At 25.8% G+C, this 24641-nt stretch overlaps 1 protein-coding gene across 4 annotated transcripts in view; it reads left to right on the top strand.

Moving 5' to 3' along the window:
* The window catches only part of LOC107453345 (solute carrier family 4 member 11), a 351566-nt gene that overhangs the window by 289201 nt on the left and 37724 nt on the right, over nt 1–24641 (top strand). For all 4 annotated transcript variants that reach the window (XM_016070143.4, XM_071187398.2, XM_087155390.1 and 1 more), the window contains one exon: nt 793–925. In XM_016070143.4, the coding sequence (XP_015925629.1) occupies nt 793–925 (133 nt within the window). The remainder of the gene's footprint in view (nt 1–792; nt 926–24641) is intronic.

Below are 24641 nucleotides of genomic sequence, written 5' to 3'. Positions count from 1 at the left end.
GTCCTTGTATTAAAATCAGCGTTTTTTTTAAAAAATTCTATATTATATTGGGGATATACGAATTTTTTTTTAAAAACACTTACCAAAGAATTTGGGATAAAATTTCATTCAGAGTACAAAATATCAAGAAAACTGATTCGTTTAATTTGACATATTTTTTTGTGCAATGGAACGGAAAATAAAATAAAATTGAAAAAAAAAACTCTTTTTGTTTTTAATTTATTTTCTTCTTCCTCTTAAATTTCATTGAATCTGTCGAGCAAAAGTAAACCTTTTTCCATAAACAATTAGCTTAATATTTTTTATTTTGAGGAAATGAGAAGTGTTTACATTACGAACAAAAAAATGCATTTCTAGTTTCACAGAAATCTCAGTCCCCTTATTTCATCATGCTTTCAAATTTAAAATAAAAAAAAGATAATTTTAGTAAGTTGTAAAAACTCAAAATAACTAAAACTTCTAATTGTTATTATCAACACGAAACATGCCAATTCAGAAAAAAATATCTACAAATAAATTAACTTGTGTAGATCATTGCTGAATATCATCACAAAGCAAAAGAGTTCCCTCAAAATTATCGAGAAATTTAGCTACAATTTATTACCATTATATATGAACATTCCCTAATTAAAGCTTAAGAAAATTGTCATTCTTTTTCAATAAATAAAAATTGAAACTAATCTTCGTCGTCTAAGTAATAAAGTCTTTGTATTAAAGCCATCGTGTATTAAATAATATTATAATAAGGTAAGTAAACTACCTAAAACATCATTCACTCTCTTTTCTCTACAGTGATCTTCAATATATGTCAGGACTTCCAATTAAACTTTCACGCCATGTACGCATGTGTGGGGTTATGGAACACATTCTTCCTTGTCATTTTTTCCATCTTTGACGTCAGTCGCATTATGAAATGGTCTACTAGGTAAGCAATCATTTTTATATGTCTTCTCTCATGTTCATTATGTTCAGGTGAGTTAATAAACAAGAAATTAATTAATTATTTTATTAAAAATTATTTTAGCTTGCTTTAATAAATAGAAAGTAGTAACAAGAGTAATAACTTTGAAACTGATTTATGTAACTGTTCAAAAGGGCGAAGATTAAAATTTTAAAAATTTTAAATTCTTAAAGAAAAGGGATTAATTTTATTATTTCAAAATATAGTTAGTGGCTTTAAATGTCTTGCTATGACAGCAAAAACTTTTATTCAAGAAAGCGCGAAACGGAATCTTAAAAAAAAAACTACGTAGCAACGTGTATTGGCAATCAAATGGAAGGTGCGAATCTTTATTTTGCGAACGCAAGAAAAGTGCGTTCTTTTAATACATTTATTTCTTTTTTTGCACCCAAGAAAAAAAGTCTATTTCATTTAAATAAAATGTACAATATTTTAAAAATATATAACAGTAAATAATAAAACGATAGAAATTGTTCACAACTTTGAAATTTCAATTATTTTTACTATTTCTAAATATTGTTAGGACACCTTGAATTGGGAATCCAATGAAAGGTTCGAATCCTTATTTTTCAAACGCAAAAATAACGCATTTTTTGATATAGTTCTTTTTTTTCACCAAAGAAAAAGTATGTATTTTTTTTAAAATAAAATTACCAATATTTAAATACTATAATTACAGGAATGAATAACAAACCAGAAATTATTAACAACACATACTAAATAAACTTTTCGTAATGGTTAAAAATATCAATTAAAAATAATGTAGTTATAAGTCTTTTTTTCAGTCAAAATGAGCATCAAATTGGTATTTCTTAATTTAAATCACCTCTATAATAAGGTAATAAGTTAAAGGAGATATTACCATTCATAAAAAAAATCCAATGCATAAAGATAAATAATTACAACAATCTATTACAACATTTTATGAAGCGAAAAATTATAACAATGTATCTGATATTTTATGAAAGAAAGGTATTTGATCATTTAAGGTTGTTTGTAAAGTGTCTGATTTTTATAACGAGTCCAAAATATCATAAAGGTAAGATAGTAATCGACTTAAGTTATAACGAAAAACGCAAAGGTTTCAATTCCAGGTTTATTATTTATTCGCGACATTTCCAATTTTTTTATACTCTCGCCACTATTAACAACATAAAAAAACTGTATGTTCCTTTCTTTATTAGTTTGATTAAACAAGCATTTCAGATTAAAATTTGAAAAAATTTAAAAGAGTATTGACATTTTTTTACAATAATACGAAAATAGTATTATAAAATAAATGCTATTGAAATAAAATTTAAAATATCTCATAACAGAAGCAAAATTATTTTTACTGCAAAATATAGTAAAAAAATATACCATGTCAATTATAAATTGAAATAATAGAAGAAATCAATTTGTACAATTTTTAATTGCAAAAATAACTCATTAAACAGTTCAAATTTAACAAACTTTAGAAAAATTGCAGTCATAAGAAAATGAAATGTATTTCAATTCAGAAATATGCGACGCAAAAATACACTATTACATTTATGTTAGTAAACTATAGTCCTAATCCGACCCTAAGCGTTAGCAGAAAATAGTTAGTAAAACAAAAGAAATTGAATTTAGATTCCAAACAAATTCAAACTCAGACTTTATAATCCTTACTTCTGTCACTTTTTAATCTTCACTTGGTGCTTCGTGGAATAATTTTTTATATGTCGTGCCAAATAAGGTTTTATTTCAATATTTCTATTTCTATTTACGTTATACTATTTATTTTATTTCCTTGAAACTTTTTTGTCTATTTTTTCCGTTTGTACAATACATTTTACTACAAGCTATTGGTGCTAAGTATTAAAATAATTTTTTTTAATATCGTTAATAGTTTGCTTCTATTGCATATTTTTATACCTAAACTAAAACATCATTTTTAGCACTTATGTTCTGTTACTATTATTAAAATCTTTAATTACATTCAGTGACAGTTTTAAAATTTTTTTTGTTTACAAATTCTAATGTTTTCAATCAGCACATTACAGCACAGTTATTTTGAAACAAAGCTCTATCCACGAAATAACAATTCTAATAAAATTACCGTACTGCATGGCAATTGTATTTTTGGTGAAAAAACATGTAATTCTGGTTATATATATATATAACCAGAATTATATAGTATTTATAAACCATTCATTGGTAATTATATTTGCATTCAAATGGTAACGGTTGTCGAAAAAAATCCAGTTTTTCAAAATTATTACATTTAGTAAAAAACGGTTAGTAAAAAATACTAAACCGAATAAATATTTATTATGATATGCTTTAGGATATCATGATAAAATTACTAAATATTATTACATTTAAAAAAAATTCACATATAACACTATATTAAATGGTTAATTTTACAAAAATCATAAACATAACTCTTTGGTGAAAATTTCCGAGCTCTTTCGTGTTCCGATAGAGCAAAAAGCATTCTAAATTTTACCAAACTTACCAAATTCCAGTAATTTTGACCACATTTTTTTATCAGCTTCGGAAATTTGTTTTACCCAATTAGAAGATTATTCAATCAAAGTCACAGTATTAGAGTTATAGAAACAAAAAACTTATTTCATTTTATTCATTTCATTGCTTGTTTGCTATCGTGTAAATTCCAAAATTTTCATCGAATATTTAGAAAACAAAATCAATTATTGGAACTCTTTTTACAGGTCACTATGCATCAACATAACTCCGTTTTACTCTGAGCTGCAAATCAATTTATTTGCAATGATAGTTTTTAAGTTGACGCCGTACTTTGAATAGTGTCATGTTTCGTTTCTAAAAGTAGTATCCTTATTCATTTCCAGAAAAAGCGTCATTTTATTCCTTAATGATAAAAATTGCCAAATTTCTCTTCGTCTCCTACTTTGTTCTCATAACTTATTATGTGCAAACTGATCTATGTTATACTATCTGTCCACCTATTTTAAGCGAAGAGGAAGTTCATTTCGTTTTAAAATCAGTTCGGTCTATTTTCAGAAAAATGTTACGAAAGACAAAAATATCCTTAATTCAATTCAGGCATTTAAAATTAAGTTATTATTTTTGATACTTACAGAAAGGCATAGAACCATTTTTAATACATATATATATATATATATATATATATATATATATATATATATATATATATATATATATATATATATATATATATATATATATATATATATATATATATATATATATATATGGACTAAGTAAAGAGCTCTGTTTTTTATTAAAATCGCACAAAATGATTTAAAAAGAAAATTCTTAGAATTCGCTTTTTTAATCATTCGATAGAAAAGATTTCTCTCCGTAGAAAAGGTTTTGTATTTTTATGACTTCCGGGGCTGGTACCCCCTGAAAACACCAGCTTCGGTTGTCATTGTTATATTTTTCATTTTATTTTCATTATTCCCATTGTTTCTTCTTTGAAATTTGTTATTGTTAAAATTCTCTTTCTTTGAGAATTCTCTTAGTTCTGTTCTGAGAATTCTCTTTTTAGCTCTTTAGAATTAATTATTCCCAGAATTTGTGCGAAGAAGTTTATTTGAAAAACTAATTATTTCAACAATGGGCTCAACAATGGGTTAAAAATTACACAGAAAATTTAAAGTGAAATGTGTAGATTTTTTTCTAATAAATAGGAAATTTTCCGAGTATTTTTTAATAATTTGTTCACAATGTTTAGAGGAATTCTTAAGGATAAATCCTAAAAAAATGCTTAAAATAATACAAAAATAAAATAATGCAGAAATTATCCCTCGTATCTAAAAGTCAACAAAACAGCCTCACTTTTTCTTTCTTCAGGTGCTTAATAAGAATATAAATCGACACAAAGGATAACTTAGCCAATGTTTGGAGAAAAAGCTTTTAATTTTTTTTTTTGCAGAATTAAGACTTTTGATGCACATAAGCCACAAACAAATCTTATCATTATTATTTCTATAAAGCAATCTGAAAAGCAGCTTAATGATTTTATGAAATTTATGGCAAACATCTATTAAAATAAAAAAAGTAAGTCACGAAGATTGAAATAAAAACATAGACAAAAAAAACACAATAAAAATTTTAACTATCTTCGCAAATTGAAGCAAAACTGCTAATGTAATTGTTATAATATCCCTTAAAACAATTTTACTGATAAAAATGCCAATATCAAATTTTGTACTTCCTTACAATTGCTTTTTTCTTTTTTTAAAAAAAATTTAGTCATTTTTCAGATCTCGGAAGGAGCGTCAGTTAAAGTAAATGCTCATGATTTTTAGAGAAAAATTTGAACAAGACAAATTGCAAACATTTTTCTCCACAAACCGGTCCTTTATAACGTTCGTAGTCTTCGTATTTTTAATAAAGCTTTAGTTATGGTTACGGTTTTATTTATTTTTGTTTAATTTTATTTTATTTTGCTTTGTTTATTTAATTTTTTGTTAACTTTTCTTAAAACATCTTGCTTATTTTACGAGTTTTCATTTTGTTCAATTTGAACGTCATTGGCATATGCTATTGCATAAACTCTTAAGAAAGAGCTGGATTGTAGTCGAAATAAGGGGTAATTTTACATTTGACTAACACATTAGTGCCACATAGAAGACTGTGATGCCTTATTTTCTATCAGCAGGACAGTGCATCATATAGTGTTATTTCTGAGTGAAAGGAAAATAATCAACATCAATTTTTCCAATTTCCAGCATTGAGTTATTTTTTTTTGTTTACCTAAACATATTCTTGTTTTATAAAACATTGAAACCCTTTAGATAGCTGTGATTCAATAGTCAATGAAGTATGCATTTATGCATTTAAATGACTCGTAATTACTTTGGAGATTAGTAAAGCAACCATTTTATCAAAAAATGCCGTATGAGGACTTTCAGGCATTCTTGTCTTGAGAAAAAAGGTATGTTCAAAAATATCATAATATGATGAAATTTACAGCTTTTCTGGATTTATGGGAACATTACAGAAATCAAACATTTTTACCAAAGCGATTTGATAATGATTTAAATGAAATTAAAAATAAAATAGGGTTTTATAAAATATGGCAATATTTGATTAAACAAGTTAAAATTTGCTAATTTTATCATCATTCCTTAAAGCATAGCATTAAAACAATTTATTAGGTTAAATTTACTTTTCAGTTTTATATTATTTACTAACTATGTGGTAATAGGAATTGTAATTTTGAAAGCCAGAAATTTCCATAAACCCTTACCATATGAGAGAAAACATCACTAAATGAATGGTTTAATTACAGCGTATTTTGGTTTTATTAACCAGAATTTCGGTTAATTTTTCTCAACAGAAATATCATTACCATATACACCCTTAATTTCCCAAATTTATTTTTCTCAGTGTGTTGAGTTGAAAAGATTGCGGTCATAACAAAAGTTATAGCTAAAAAGGATTACTAGCACTCGCCACTAATATCTCAAAAATGGCTAACACCGACTCTACAAAAAATTACCATGAAGATGATTTTTGAGATCAGTAACAGGATGATGACTTCCTATTGTTGCATCCTGAAATGATGGGATAGGGAGTTTTAAATTAAACATGTTTCGAGTTGGAATATTGTTTGATGATATCGTAAAAATATATCAGAAATGGATAACAATGCAACAGTTCAAAATAATAGGCTTTCTAATTTTCATTATGGTAAAGGAAAATAAAAATTTATGTATAACAAGACAACCTAGGCGAAATTTGGGCTTATTAAAAGCAAAATTGTGCAAAATTTATCACAGATAAGTTACATGTACTTTCAAAGTTAATAGGATTTGAGAGTTTGAAAGGAAACTTCCATGTAAGTCGAAAAGCAATATCACAAAAAATTTGATTTCTGTTAATAAGATAACTTTTTAACCATCAGTAAATATGAAGTTGTTTTAACTATTGAAAGTGTTTCTTAGTAGGTGAAAAACCGATCATTAAATTAAAATTCCTTTGTAGATTACATTTTGTGTGAACTGTATATAATAGACTTAATTTTTATCTAAAATAATTGCTTTTTTATCAGTCAGCTATGCTTTATTTCTCCGTAAGATATTTAAAATTATCATGTATGTTCAATTTTTTTTGTATCAAACAAATTGTCTTTCATCAATATTTTGATAACCATAGATCATTTAATTCTGTTTCATCATAGCAATGAACAGCTTAGTAGGTTTAAGGCAATTGACAGCTACTATTTGTAGCTTACTTTATACGAAATATTTCATAATGTTTTATTCTTAATATATTCAATGCAGACTGTAATAATACATTTCATACAGATTGTATGGTATACAGACTGAATAGATTTCATACAGACTTCAATATTTTTAATATATTCTATGCAAACTGTAATATTCTTAATAAATTCCACACAAACTGTAGTATTCTTAATAAATTCTATAAAAGACGGAAACCTATTAGCTAGCAACTTTACTTACCAATGGGGAATTTTTAAATTCTCTAAAAAATATTTTAATATTTTTAAATGCCAAGCGCAAAATTTTTTTAAATGACATCCATTCCTAATTAAAACAATCTCATTAATATACAAAGGATAAAAAAAATTAGAGCTGCCTGTTTTGGGAATATTTGTAACGGTTAAGGGAGGTGTCTAAGGAGATTATTTGATAATATTTTTCTTTTTCACAAATCTTTTTGTAAGTAGGTTGTAGAAATGAGTTGAGAGTTGGTTAAATTACACTAAATTAAAATGTTTTTCACAGTTGATGTCTTTATAAAAATATTTTTCTCTATTAACGGGTATAAAGACATATTATTTAATTAATAAACTAAACATATTGCCATATGAGACATATTAGTCAGTGCATTGATTATGCTGCAGTTAGAAAATGCGTACCCTATTTTGCAACCTAGTCTAACCATCACTTACATCAGAGATGGTGAACCTATGCACGTGGGGAAATAGATGGCATGTTACATGTATTTTTTACCACAATAAATAGATATTACAGTACTTTTACTCACTTATATGCACTAAAAACAACATCTAAAAACTATATCTCCAATGCTAATGGCGATTAAAGGCGAATTCAGAAACAAGATGATCTTGAGATGGTCCTGAAAATTTCTTGAATTGGAAGGAGCACTGTAGGACGTAAGGTTAACGTCCTACAGTGCTCCTTCCAATATGGAAGTCCACGCTGTAGAGTAGACAATATTTTCTGAGAAAGTGCGCGAATGTTATGAGATGTAATCATACAACTCTAACAGAATTGCTAATATTGAAAAATTTTCATTTGTATTGATCATTTAATATCGAAAAATTTTCCTTTCATTTCATTTTCAGAAATCGTTCAGTGTTTGTTCATACGCTTGTGTGACTATAATTATCGGCTATAATTATAGTCACACAAACGTCCGTTTTCAGATTTAAGTGAATTGTACGTGTTCTTTAAGAAACAAAACTATTATCCAAATCTAAAAAGTTAAGCAACAGGTATTGCACAAAATGAGATTTAAAAGTGTTTTAAATATGATACTATCTCTTAAGCGAAAAATAAAAGCAACTAACAATATATTATATTTTGATTTATATTGATTCGTCTAAGTTTCCTTATTATGAAAAATTAGAAGCATCTGACATAAATTATATTATTTTTTTATTTATTAGCATAAATGGTACTTCACCTGACCTTCATGTTGAACTCAAATGTTTTTAAAATATGGCGTTTATTTGATTTCCATTTACAGGAAGTTAATATTAGACACCAGATATAGTTGTGCAATATAATTGAATAATCTGAGACTAAAATAGTGGTTTAAAACATAATAAATGGCACGCTTGGCACTAAAAAACAGTAAAATATGCCTCAAGTAACACATTAATCGAGAAAGAATGCTATTTATGAACTAGATCATACGAATTTAAAATATACTCTACTTATATTCTGAATATTCAGCACTTTTTTTTAAATTTATGTAATTGTAATTGTACGGAAAAATTGAGAAATAAGTTCATTCAAATAATGCTTTAATATTTTTCAAATTTCTTTCAATTATTTTATATTTATTAATAAGGCTATGCAATGTATTTTGATGGAATGTTCAAATTATAATATTTAAAGTAAAATACAAATACGTAGCTCATACCAAAAACCATTAATCAAGGAAACTAAGAAAGATGTTAAATATATTTATTTGAAATCGGAATTATCAAAACTATTTTCTTTATTACTAAAGAAATATGCTACTAATCGATACTTTTTTTAATAACTCGCAGATTCAAATACCTGGTAAAAATATTTTGTTGCTTGTAACAATAGTAAAAAATATGATTATATATAATAGTACTTAGGTGCCTTAGATCTATACTCACTGAAACAAGAAAACCTTCCAACAATGAAATCAATGAAATAACCAAATTTTAAACAACATGCATAAATTTAAAAATCTGCAGCTTTCGAAATTTAAAGAAATCCTATCAATCCTATTTATGTGTCCTATGAAAAATAAAAAGAACACTTACTTATAAATTAGTAAAAATAATAAAATGTTTACAAAATTTCAAATTAAGAGACTAGAAATTGATGAAAAAAAAAGAAAAAGACTGAAGTAAGAAGTAGAGACTAAGGAATTACCATTGTGCTTAAGAAGCTAAGATATTATTATAAGAGAAGAAGAGTTAAATTTTAAACAACTAATATAAGTTTTGAAACTATTAAAAATTGAATTTCAAGACCATGTCTAAGTATTTGATAAAGAAATATTTTTGTTCCGTGCAAATTTTAAGATCTAAAGTATTTTTTTTCGGGGGGGGGGCGTTGTATCTTAGGAAATTGTAAGGAGTTACTAATTTTTTTTTTTTAATATATATAATTTAGCTTGTTGAATAGCGTTTCAATCAGGGAGTTTCAAATTTTTCAAAGTTCTTTTTTCATTTTTATTTCAAACATTTGGATAATAATATTAGAAGGAGAATTATTAAATAATCCTCAAATACAACAATACCATTACAGTTATCAGCGTATGATTCAATTTATTAATGTACGCTGCTAATAATACTATATTACTGTTAGGAAAGTTCAGTCTTAAGCAAAATATATGTACTGAAACGGCACATGTTTCAATTGATTAATTACACTTAGGTAAAGGAAATAATTTTTCTTGATTAAAAATATTTGAAGCCTATTTATAAACAGAATAAAGATTTGATAAATCAGTAATTACTCTGGAAGCCTCTAATTACAAAGCCTACTTTATAAAATACATACAAATTATAAGTTGCATTGTTATAGTTTGTAGCTATATAATTTATTGTTCCGTGGGGAGCTACACTGAAGACACCATAATTTCGAGCCATTTAAAGGATCGGCCGTCAGGGATACCGCCAATTAAACATTTTAAGCTTAACTAAATTTTAAATGAAATTCATTTTACTTCGTCATCCTTTTTTTTAATTTCCTGGAAAACAATTTCACCAGAAAATAAATTAAATGAAAATTTATGAAATTTAAAAACACAATTTATGTTGAGAAAAAAAGGAGAAGAGAATGTCTTTCAATGCTTTTTAATAAGTGTTATTTCAAGGACCTTCTTTTAGTCAATGAATAAAACCAATATATAATATTTGTCAACAAATTTTTTTTCAGCAGCTTAAGAAGTAAAATTTTGGCATAAATGAAAAGAAACCTTTCTTATCCTATAGCTTATATAGCTATTATATTATCAATGATAATTTTTTGTCAAATTTCGAACCTATGCCTTTCTTGCAAAATAGTTGTTTTGAGTAGTTATTATTTTAGCTAATCATTATTAAGCATTTCAGTGTCTTCGGTAATTTTATATTTGCGAGTTTATGGAAACTGTTTTGAAGAAAATAAAACTTAATTGTTCATAGGATAAAATTAATCGAATTAAATGATTTCAGTATTTATGAAGCCAAAAGAATTATTAAAGCATATTATTTAAATTGTCAAAGGCTCAATTTATCTTTTTTTAGTTTATAGAAGTGTATTGACAGACTATTCATGTATATATTGACAGACTATTCATGTATATAAAGCATCTTCAAACGTCAGATGGTTAAGAGGGTCATTTAGTAACCCCATAGCGTATAATTATAATTTTTTCAAGAATTATTTAGCTACGTTTTATACTATTTTATAAATATTTATGAAGTTGTTAATTACATTATAAAAGCTAAATATTTAAAAAATTATACTTTGATGTAACTTGGCCTTTAATGTTTTAAACTTTATTGTCAAGAATTATGAATGAAAATTTTAAGGAACTGGATGAACAACGGTTGAACAGTAATTAAATATGCATGACAGAAAGAAAAGAATAAAATGATTAATTACTGTCCCAATGTCTCATTTCCTAGTACAGTCAAAAAAAAGAGAGAAAAGAGTGTGGTAAATGCAATAGCAAAAAAAAACAATAGTATACAATTAGTGCAATATTAAAAATGATTAATTTCAATGGGAAGCTTTGTAATCCTATTTATGTGATATTTTCTTTATTTCATTTAAATGTTTTGTTGCAACTTAATTACATTACACCTGCTTATTTTTTCTATGCCTCTATCTCTTTCGAAGTTATTAAACAATTTCAAAAGCAAACTTTTGGGTTTCGTATAATATGATAAATGACCCTACATCGTTTCCGAGCATTAAAGTGACAGAAAAAACACTTTAACTAAATGTGTATTAAATCACTCTATAAAGAATTGCATTTAATGTAAGTTAATCAATTTGCATTGATATTTCAAATGTATGACACTGATAATCATTTTTAACAAATGACTTATTCGTATTGAAAATAATGCATTTTCAATATATTTTAATGACAATTGATCATTATAAATATTTTTAAAATAAGAAACAACTTAAAGAAACGCGCTGTTTATTTCTTTTCAACACTCAATATATGTTTAAGAAAGTTAAAGCATAATATCTCGTTCTATTTACTCGTTCTATATATACATACAAGGTTTGAATAATGTGCCATTGAACTAAAGAAAACTGTTTTAAAAATTTATTTTCGATTTAAGTTGGACATCTTCTTTTTTTCTGTTGTAACTTAATTTTTTCAAAGAAAGTTATTATTTAAAAAAATCCTCAAAATATTCATCATTATTACGATTATACGATTATAAGTAACCTTAGAAAGAATAGAAAATTTAATCAGTAAAATTGGTTTCTACCCTTTTAGTGGCATAAATAAAGTAAATTCAAACATATATGACGCTTTTAAACACATTAAAACAATAGAATCGGGATTTAAGTTTCGCGAATTAAAAAAAAAGTTAAAGCTACAGTACCCTTCCATATTATTAGGGACACTTAAAATTTCTACAAAATTGTCATTTTTCAAAGTATCATAACTTTTTCAAAAATGGATCAATTTTTATAAAAATTTCAGGATATCATGTTCAGGTCTTCTACTTTCACCTAAAAATTACTAATTTAATTTATCTCAATTGTTTGTAAAAAATTTGCCCATTTGAACAAAGCAAGTTTTTTTTTGAAAAAAAATGTCAAGTCTGACAAGTTGCTACTTTGTGACAAAATTTTTTTAATAAAAATCATTACTTACACATTAAAGTACAAGTCGTTGCCTTTAAAACCCGCTAATGTAAATGATTTTAAGATTTTTTTTGACTGAGATATGAGATGTTGAAACTTTCTTGTCATTTATAGTGAAAAGTGAGTTGTGGCAGTATTTTTTGTGAAAATTAGATTTCAATTGAATTGAATGAAATCGATATCAAAATTTTATAATAAATTTGAATTGTTTATTCAAATTATATAATAAATTACATATATAATAAAATTTTTATATTTATACTCGAAAGTATAAATAATTGGTTTTATTTATAAACGTCAAAATTTTCACTATTTAATGTTGTGAATTCGAATTCAAAATCTCATATCTCGGGCAAAAAAAATCGTAAAGTCATTTACTTTAGCGCGTTTTAAAGGTAACGACTTGTACTTTAATGTGTAAATAATGATTTTTATGTAAACAATTTTGTCACAAAGTAGCACCTTGTCTAACATGACATTTTTTTTTCAAAAAAAACTTGCTTTGTTCAAATGGGCAAATTTATGCAAACAATTGAGATAAATTAAATTACTAATTTTTAGGTGCAAGTAGAAGACCTGAACATGATATCCTGAAATTTTTATGAAAATTGATTAATTTTTGAAAAAGTTATGACACTTTGAAAAAGGACAATTTTTTAGAAATTTTAAGTGTCCCTAATAATATGGAAGGGTACTGTATTTTAATGCTTTACGAATAATTAACAAATAATCTAATCTTATATCGAAAAAATAATCTAACATTAACTCAACACTCTTAAAATTAGATTCTATTTTTCTTAAAATGAATAAAAAACTAAATAAAGCAATCTAAAACAATTTTCTCAAAAACTTAAGTCAACTACAATTAAGGGGTTAATTATAAATTCATAAAAACTAGAGATGGAAGTTTCAAAATAATATTAACGAAAATTTTAAAAATCACAAGATATTGAGTAGATAATAACTCAGAGATTTTTTTCAAATACCACGTCAATTATGCTGTTTATTTATTTCTTTATTTTACTTATTTATTTTATTTTTTCAATCACAAAACTACGATAATTTCCTAGACGTTCAACGACTACCAAACTTTAAGAGTTGCCGAATAGTGTGTGATTTTTGTAGCAAATTTTTAGTGATAAAACTAAATAAATATTTAGTTGTAACTGATTTACAGTGTGCCAAAAAAATGAACTAGCCTGAATTACTTTTGATCTAATAATTGGATCTTCACGTTTTAGGACTCAATCTTAATGATTCAAGGAGCTGACCTCAATTATGCAAATTAATTTGAATTAATATTACTTTATCACTTTCATATAGTTATTATTTATTTTTTCATTTTTGTGTGTTTATTGAAGGCTCATATTTTCATGCACATTTAAGAAACGAAATTTTTAATTTACGACATTTTAAGTTACGAAATCAGACACAGAAACGTATTTTCTCTGAATAAACATACCTGTTTTTCGGTGGATTCGGATTTCTGACCCATAAATATGGAGGAGATCGGAATATGATCCAGATAGTTTGCTAAGGAGAGCAAACCAAAGTTTGGTCAATTTAATGTTATTTTTACTTTTTGTGTATTTCGCCACATCGCGAGAATTTTCTAAACGAATTGAAAAAATTTTGCGTGCAATTATAAAATTCGTTTATCCATCTATAATTCCATGTAAAAAAATTTATTAAATATTTATTGTTTTTTATTAAGTAACAGTCGAAAAAATTCTGAATTGAATTTAGAAAATTTTGAATCGTTGTCATTTTAAAGTATGTAATTTTGCATGGCAAAATACAAAATTTGAGCAAAAATAGGTTAAAATAGTCGGATTAGGATCTGATCAAAAATAGGATCTGAGAAATCGGATTTTAAAAAAGTCGTATATTTAAAAGAGTAATAATATCAAGTAAATAATTTATCACGCGCATTGTGGGAAAGTCAAATTTTTAAAATTGATATGCACTCCACTTCAGTTGCTTTTGACGGTAGCTTTTCGGAATTACATTCCGAAAGTGAAGAAGATATTTCTTATGATTTAGCAGTGATTCAGTGGGAAATTCACTTCATTACAATCAGCGTATCATCTCAAATCATCGCCTTCTGTTCCAGACTTGCGCCAACTTAAGCACCAGCATAAAATGATCTCCTCAGCAATTCCCTTTGACATCACACAAACGGGGAAAATTATTTTTAAGATGTTTTTACCCTCTTTAAAAATAAAGACTAAGCACCATGGGTGGTTGTAAAACTTTGTTTACGTAAGAATTTATTAGCAACAGAAAGTTACTGTAAAATGTTTGTTAAAACTTTTCCATCGGATTTATTTTTTGTGAGATGCGAATTTGGGTTACTATATTTCAAATAAATATTACTCTCATGGTCAAAAGGCTCAAAAATAGTTTTCAAAAATCAGTTGGTAAGCTTCCAGATAAGCTTAAAAAATCATTTTCTGAGTTAGGAAACACAAACGGAGAAAATTATTTTTAAGATGTTTTTACCCTCTTTAAAAATAAAGACTAAGCACCATGGGTGGGTGTAAAACTTTGTTTGCGTAAGAATTAATTAGCAACAGAAAGTTATTGTAAAATGTTTGATAAAACTTTTCCTTCGGATTTATTTTTTGTGAGATGCGAATTTGGGTTACTATATTTCAAATAAATATTACTCTCATGGTCAAAATGCTCAAAAATAGTTTTCAAAAATCAGTTGGTAAGCTTCCAGATAAGCTTAAAAAATCATTTTCTGAGTTAGGAAACACAAACGGGGAAAATTATTTTTCAGATGTTTTTACCCTCTTTAAAAATAAAGACTAAGCACCATGGGTGGGTGCAAAACTTTGTTTACGCAAGAATTAATTAGCAACAAAAAGTTATTGTAAAATGTTTGTTAAAACTTTTCCATCGGATTTATTTTTTGTGAGATGCGAATTTGGGTTACTATATTTCAAATAAATATTACTCTCATGGTCAAAAGGCTCAAAAATAGTTTTCAAAAATCAGTTGGTAAGCTTCCAGATAAACTTAAAAAATCATTTTCTGGGTTAGGAAACACAAACGGGGAAAATTATTTTTTAAGATGTTTTTAACCTCTTTAAAATGAAGACTAAGCACCATGGGTTGGGGTAAAACTTCGTTTACGTGTGAGTTAATTAACAACAAAAAGTTATTAAAAAACACACACATCGATACAGAACATTACAAAATACTGATGATTATATACCAAGGTGGTAAAGATTTATTCACATTTCCAGCCATTCCAATATATCGAAAAATAATGATGAAAGAGAAATTGACCTAACTTGCTGACTTTGTCCCGCAATATAACAGAAAGCAAATATATTGGTTTAGAATCAATATATTCAAAAAACGTTCACAATTCTTTTGTAAACATTTTGTTTTGTTTTTTAATTTCTCATTTTTGAAAAATTAAGTATGTAAAAAATATTGATATTATTGGGTAGTATATTTTTGGCGTCAATTTCAGCAGTTTTTTAATCAGTTCATGTAAATTACTTAGTTTTATACACGTAATTATCACCTTTTATATTGCGCATATACTGCAAAAAATTCAGAATCAAATAACGGTAAAAAGAACTAGCATCTCAAGTGCAGCATCCGTAAAATCCGTTTTTGACGTAAACTTTTATAGCGTAATTTTTACAGTGTTTATTTAATTACAATTATTTAATGATTTTGCACTAAATTATAATGCATATAAGAATCACGTTATGTCAGTATTTTTGTTCCAGAAAATTTCTAGGTAAAAATGGATTTTGCCGTAAAATGTACCGGCATTTTTTATTGTAATTTGATTCGGAATTTTTACAGTGTATCTTGGCGTAAATGTTATAAACTGCTAAGTAAATATTGAAAAAAAATATAAGTGTCATTGTCTCAATGAGAAAAGCCTAACACTTCAATGGAGCTGGTAGCTTTTTCATTTTTCATACAGTATCACCTAAATTCAAGATAAGAATATGTTTGAATACTATGATTCAAATACTATGAGCATGATACGTAAATAAAAAATGCTGATTTGAATTTAACATGGACCACGGAAAATAAATTATACCTCATTTTGATAGACAGTATCCATGCAGAAAGAAAAATTAGATCCTCATCTATTTTTTTTCTTCTACATCTATTTCTTATGGGACATTTATCAGGGGGAATTTGGATTTAAATATCCCTTATTTGCTTTCAATAATTTAGATGCAACGGAATCGCAAAACTCGAAAAAGTTGCATAACAGTAGCATCGGTATGATTTTCGTTGTTGTGCAGCCTGTAGCCATAATGAAGGTGGCTCAATAAATTAGCCAGCCCAATGATAGTAACCTTCCCTTAATTTTTGATATAACTGTAAATCCCAAAAATTAAAGAGAAGCGATCTTCAATTTATTTGAGATAAAGTATCCATTCATTCGTATCTATTCATTAGTATCCATTCATACAGTATCCATTGATAAAGTATCCATTTATCTTCGTAATTTCTTAACATTATCTTTAAAACAAGTTCTAAAATTTCTGTTATTAAAGTAAGTTATTTTCATTTTTATTATTTTCTAAAAATATAAGCATGATAAACTTTTTTTTTGAATTTCCTAAATATGCCTGAAATAAAAAATGATCTAGATTTCCTATAATTTCTTATAATATAATATAATATATTCTAATAAATAATCTAGATTATATATTAAGGTATATCATTTTAAATTGAAAAAAGAATATTTTAAAAATTATCATGGAAATTAGGTAATTCAAAGTCTAAGCTTCACTTAAAGTTTAAAACAGACGATAAACGTGCTAAATGTTTGTCTCTTATATTCAGATAAATATATAATATTTCAACATTTGAAAAAAGTGGAAATAGTATTTTTTAAAACAATGAGAAAACTACTTCAAAATTCTTAAGATTTTTTTCCTAGACCAATTTAAATTCATACAACTTCCACCACTTTGCAGAATGGTTTATAACTTAAAAGCAATACATCCAAGTTTCATACAAATACCCAAGCTTATATATAGATATTAGTTTCATGAAATAATATGCAAAAATTTCTCGTTTTTTTCGCAGTAGTAATTAAATAATGGGTTCCTTAAAACTGGAATTCTTATGTCCAATATGAATACTCAATTGTACACAATATGTCGGACACCGAAGGGAAGTTTTGGCTGTAAAAGGTTGCTGTAATTTTAGTTTCCATTTAGTTGCTTCAATTTAGTTAATTTTAGTTTCCATATAGTTTGGACTAAATAAAAAGATATGTTTCGAAATTTTCAGAATTTGTGTATTATTATTATAAAGTTTTTTTCATCACACGAAATTTGATATTATAATTTATTTTAAAGTAATAAAAATGCATCCATATATTGAAGACGGAAAAAAAAATTTCTAGTAAATGATAGTGGACACAGTATCGTAATCGTGTTATAACTTCATATTTTTATTAAAAAACTTACTTCGATTTTGAATAAATTTTGAGTTTAATACAGAGCATTATTTACTTGATAAATGTATTGATGTAATAAATTTTGATTGATAGAAAGAAAAAATCGACTATTTTCTGTTTTGATTGCAAGTTTTTGAATTTCTTAAAAATATTTCTCTCGCATTTAATTTTTATCGCTCGCTTGTCGAAAAATCGATGATACCTTCCTTTTTTTACCAAACTTATTTACTGAAAACATTATATTTGAAGAGCCAAAGATAATAAGACAAAATTTTTGTCTCATCCTACTTCTAATCTCAGTTTCGTTACTCGGTTTACGAATAATGGTTGAGTACTTCCTTGCAATTAACGCTGGTGGCAGAAACAAATTACATTTGAAACGGTTTGTAAATGCAATTATTTACAATATATATATGTGAATTAGTATTAGCTATTATTAATTATGAGATGAACCAAAGATAATTAGACAAAATTTTTGAAACACCCTACTTCTAATCTCAAAGCCTCTTTGCTTAATTTAAGAGTGACACTTGAAGTACCTTCCTCTTGAAAGCAATGTTAGTGGCAGAAATAAATTACATTTTAAACGGTTTTTAAATGTAAGTATTAATAATTACATTAATAATATTTAATATGTGAATTAATATTAATGATTATTATTAATAATTATTATTAATTATTTACATGTGAAGAACCAATGGGAATCAGACAAATTATTTGAAATATCCTACTTTTAATCTCAAAGTATCCTTACACGATTTACGAGTACCTTCCTTGTAAGCAATGTTGGTAGCAGAAACAAATTACATTTTCAATTATTTGTAAACTCATAACTCCTTTTCACTACTTGACGTCTTTCTTACGATATAAAAGCAATATCATTTCATGCTGTGTCATCATATTTAATGATTAATATAGAACTAAAAGATATATAAGGATTACCACAAAACTTCAAGTGTTCACGAACGATTCTGAAACAAAATATTTTGACCAAAATGACATCGAAATATAGTTCCAATTTAGGAGATTGTTCGTTTTTACTGAGCAATTACTTTTTGTTGGATATTCTTCTCAAAAGATAAGGGGCTCAAGTTTTCATACAGTTTCCAAAAGCATCCGATTCTGTAAACTCAATATTTTTGTTTCAAATTATTCGTTTTCATTAATTATTTCATTCCTTTCTAGTATTTCGTATGAAAACGATAAAATACTATTACTATGATGCATTTTATTTTTAAGCGCAATGTTAGAATAAGAAATACAAGCCCACCAAATTTCATTCCTTGTTGAAATTATATATATAATATATATGTATGTAAATTTCGAGATAGTTTCCCAGATAACAAGTTCATAGCTAAATATGTTCTAAAAAGTAGAAACATTAATTCTAAGATTGATTCTTGAACCATGATAAATAAAAGTAACTACTAATAAATATATATCTAATGATTCTGACTACAGTAGATGGTCTAAATAAATAGTGATAATTTTATTTTTGAAAGTAAGACGAAAATAATTATGCAATAAATGGAAAATAATTGGTTTGCAATAAATTTACATTGTGCTTTTTCTGAAATGGATAGCTGATAGATAGATAAAAACAGATATATTATTGAATGACACAGTGCATTATTCTAATAAAGTTATCAATTGCTTGAAAGATAGATAGATACAAATGATCAAATGTTGTTTCAATAGAAGTTCAAATAACTATTATTATATTACAGTTTTATAACTTCATGAGTAAAATTTGAATTAGTTTCTATTTCTATCAATAATTCCCCATATTTTGGACTGTTCATTAAAACAAATAGGTGATTTTTATTTTAGGGTTAATTTTCACTTCACGCATGTCGCCTACAAAATGTTCCAAAACCCTCTTTTAAGCTATTTAAGACTTAATCCATTCTCTTTTTACTAAATTCATTGCTTTTCTTTCAATGAAAATATTGAATTCCATAGTCACTAATTAGCAGCTGATAAAAACATATACAATCATCTCATATTAAAAAGAGCATCTTTGTAGTTTATTTAACATTAATTTTTTCGAGCATTCTCATACTACATAGATTAAAATGGTGGTATTTTAAATTAAGTTACGTAAATGAGTAGGAAGTCTTCATTTCGATTTTTTTACTATTTGCTGAACAAACGATTTGCTTAAATGACAAGACACATTCTCTGCCACGACTTTTAATTTAATCAGATAAATAAATACAATTCTTAAGTATGATGGTGTTTGAAATTACATGCTAAGCATGCATTGCTACATAAAATAAATATGTTTAATTAATTAACTACAAAAGCTCTAAAATGGTTTAAAAATTTGTGTAATCAATTAATAGTTCGAGATAATTGTTTTAAAGGAAAAACTTACTATTCTAAATTTGAGATCGAATTACTGCGAGATTCGAGGAGTGAGAAATATTTTTAATGCACTAAAAAACGTAAATCATATATCTCAAAAAAGTTTGTAAATTTTTTTATTAATGGTTCACAATTTTAAAAAAATTGATTTTTTCGACAATCTGATATTATAGCTGCCTTGTTTTAAAAAAATTATTGATATATTTTTTTAAATTAAATTTAAAATAAAATTGTAAAAAAAATAGTAAAAATTCTTTAATTAAGAATAATTGAAAAAACAATAAAATTATTTTCGATAAAAAATTCTCAACAGTTTTACTTTTTAAAAATATTTAAGTCTGTATTTTGAATTATTCTGAATTCCTAAATGAAACAAAAATGGTAACATTTGTTACCTGATTGCTAGAGTATTATAGTAATAAGTATTAACAAACATGACACATTATTTTTGTTTCTGTTAATAGTTTTAAAAAAGGCTCAACCAAATTAAAGTTGCCTCTCAGCATTAATGATTTATAATTACATTTCATTTACATCAAAATTTTACTGAGGAAAAAGATGGTCAAAACTACTAGAATTCGGTGAAATTTGGTTTTATGGGAACACCAATAAACGCGGTAGTTTTAATCGAAACTCTTTAGTAATGACTTTTGAACAAGTCAATGTATTTTTATTGACATGCTGTTTGGTAGTAAATGTGGTAAAATTTGATAATACTATCATGAAACCTTAGAGCATGGCGTAAAAACATTTTATTCGGTTAAATTTAGTTTTCCATTTTCACTAAATGTGTGGTATTAAGAACTATAATTTCGAAACCCGGAACTTGAATCCGGTAAACCGCTATGATACGAACCGGAAAATTACCTAATGAATTGCTTAAATACCGTATATTTTGGTTTTATTAGCCAGAATTATGTTCTTTTAGCTAAACTGTCATTACCATACAAGCCTATTAATTTTACTAGACTGTTTTTCTCCGAGTTACAGTTTACAAAGTTTAAGAAGAAACTACATTGTTTATCGTTATAAATTTTTCGAAGCAATTTTTAAATTATTTTAAAAATTGTGAGTAAGAAAGTTATTTTAATTCACGTGCCCATCTCTATTATTAGTATTTAAACATTGAAAACACTCTTCACTATAAGTAAATAATTCGACAAATGAAAATAAACAAAACAATATAAAATTAACATTTCTATTTGATTAGATATATGTTAAAATTGTTCCAATTTTTCCCTTACATCGATTTTAATTTCAAGTCAGAGCATCAAAATGAAAATCTTTTACAGATATTTCTATACAAATAGCATTATTCAAATGCAGCCGTCAAAGTAATCAACTAACTATTTTCTTATTAAGACAGAAAAATTATATTATAGTCCATCTTTGAAGTTTTGAAAATTGCTATTTCATACATTTGCTACTGTAAAGCTATTCCAACTTTGATTAAAATATTCAGAGTTTTGAGATGTATTTTACAAGCATATACAAAGTGTTAATCAGAAGAAGTCATTTTATTCAGACCCTAAGAAAATTCTACATAGTTAATCCTACATAAACCTTAATAATTATCTAAACGAGTAAATATAAACCTTTTGATTATCTTTGAAATTATTTGCTTTTAAAAATCTTAATACCATTTATTTCAAAATGTAATAGAAATGTTTATTTTTTGACAAAATAATTACATTGAAAGCTAATTTCTGATTTTTGAAAATTAGCTATTTTTATATTGATAAAATATTATCTATTAAGAATTTCCGTTGCATAATTATAAATTTTACAACATGGAGTGATAGTGCAAGAACATGCTGCAATTAGTTTTTTAAGAACATGCATTTTTATCATTAATATATATATGTAAATATATATAAACGTTTATAGATAGAGAAATAAACTTACTTTTAAATTACAAAAGTTTGGTGATATTATTTTTCATTCGAGAAATTTAACTCCATTATTTAATATTTTTGGTTTATTTTAAATAATAAATGCTCATTCTTAAGTTTCCTTTCAGCAGATATACTAAAAGAAATAGCTAAAATATTTTTATTCCAAATTTCTTTTTGAATTTGTAATAGGTTTTAAAGTTAGATCATTATAACTTCGAAAATAAGATGAAAAGTCCCATGATATTTGATACAGGAAAAAACACTGGTATTTTCTGTCTCAGGTCCTCAATTTACAAATAACTCGGATTTGAAGTTTAAAATAGAAAAATTGATAGAAAAAAAATATAGCAGTCTAATGGTTTGTCGTATTTAGTTACAATCCAACGAAAATTTCGTCATAGTATTATTATTTCTATAAGATACTTTTTCTGTTCAAGATTGAGTAATTCTTTTTTATTTCTCTCTCGTATTTCACTTATAATAAGAAAGTTAAGGAATTATATAACATTCATAGTAATTTTTACAAACTCCATCCATTATTTTGCCTTTAAAATCAAAATGTTGAATGTCTTAACGAAAAATAAAATTAAGCATGGATGCTAAGAAAAAATTTCCTAACGCTTACGCAAAAGTAACATTATCTGTTTCAAGATACAAACAATTTATAAAAGAGTAATAAATTTCTTTTCTAAATCTCAACTTATTTATAATATATTTAATACCCTGTCTAAAATAATTTGAGTGTTAAATTTTACTTGTTAAACTTCTACTTGTGGACAAAACATAAGGGACTTAAACTGGTAAACATAAGGGACTTAACTGGATATGAAAAGAAGACGAAATAAATTAAAATCTGTTACCAAAATTAAGATTTTAAGTTTAAAATCAAGTAACTGCCAAATCATTAAACCATATTTTCGGGGTAAAAAAGGGGCTCACTGTAGTATAAGAAAATTAAATGCTTTAAAGTACCTTATTGATGAACTTAGAACTATAGATGATATGGGATTTTTAATGCATTATAATTAAATCAAAAGTGAAAACTTATTTTTTATTTATGCAAAGATGGCAATTGATGACAGAGCTTTAAATTATATATTCTTAATATTCTTTTTATGCCTTCTAAACACTTTCCACTTTATTGAACTTGAAACCAGAAGCAAAGCTATTTTTTATATTTTGCCGTCCATAGTACATTAAAAAAGGTTAGAAAATCATTTAAATATCAGGAAAGTAACATTTGTTTAAAATAAGCTTTTAAATATAAACTGTATTTCTTAAATTCAATATTTCCTATAATGCTAAGATTAAATGCTATTTAAAAACAAGTTATATCACTTATATATTTAATTCTTTCATGTAGTGTTTCACCATGTTTTTCAATACCGCACTTCATATACATCAAAGAAGTGGAGAAAAAAATGGAAAAAACTTTTAATTAATAATTTCGTCACTAACACAAATTAAAAGAAACTATGTCATTATGATTAATGGTCAAAATTTATTTTCGCTCAAATCTCAGTTTCTAATACAGAAGCCAGGAAAATACTAGGATGAGAAACCAGATTTATCACAGTTAACCACAACCAGATTAGCCAGAGATCGTATGAATCGCTAGCCACAAAAAAAATCCATCACTTAATCATCTTTTTTTATTACATATGTTTTATTGAAGGTTTATTATATTTGTTTAAACATTTTTATTTGTCAAAGATCAATTTGGCATATCACGTTGTTATCCTTCGAAGAAATAGTTTAAACTATTAAATAAATTTAAATAAAAGAACTTACTGAGTTTTAGCACTTTATAAGAACATAAAATAAATATGAATAATAAAAAATCAAACTAACTATAAGCAAATAAATAGCTAAATAAAAAAAAACTATTTTTGAACTAACAAGAAAAAATAAAGCAATAAGAAACTTAATTAAAGAATATTTAAAGGGAATTGCATTTTATTACGATTCCACTAGTTGCACTTCTTTTTCAAATATTGTAATTATAAATTTAGCAGATGTACCACATTCAGTACCAATTAAAAGTAAGTTATCTCATCATTTTAACTTTAAGGTGAAATATCTATTTTTCTAATATCGGTGAAAGGTAAGTATTTTTTATAGTTTTAGAAATATCAGGTTTCAGAAATTGTCTTTATCAGTTACGGCGGATGTGGACCAATGGATCTTAATAAGTTTACTAAAATTACGTAAAAGAAATAGGTAAGTTCTTTTGTAAGCAAAAAATAAAGAAATAAAGGTGAGTTCTATAGAAAAAGATGGCTTAATAAAAGTAAGTTCATTACTATTTTGTCTAGACCAAACATAGTCGACAAAAAATATTGTTTTAATACGTATATGATAGTTATGCATTGTTATTTACTTTTGAAAATGTTTTATTTATAGCTGCATTT

Source organism: Parasteatoda tepidariorum, chromosome 11, assembly GCF_982258835.1.
Source record: "Parasteatoda tepidariorum strain Cologne lab strain chromosome 11, Ptep-v5.0, whole genome shotgun sequence".
Classification (NCBI taxonomy): Eukaryota; Metazoa; Arthropoda; class Arachnida; order Araneae; family Theridiidae; genus Parasteatoda; species Parasteatoda tepidariorum.
The sequence above is the reverse complement of the archived record's forward strand: the minus strand, read 5'-3'. Positions and strand labels throughout refer to the sequence as shown.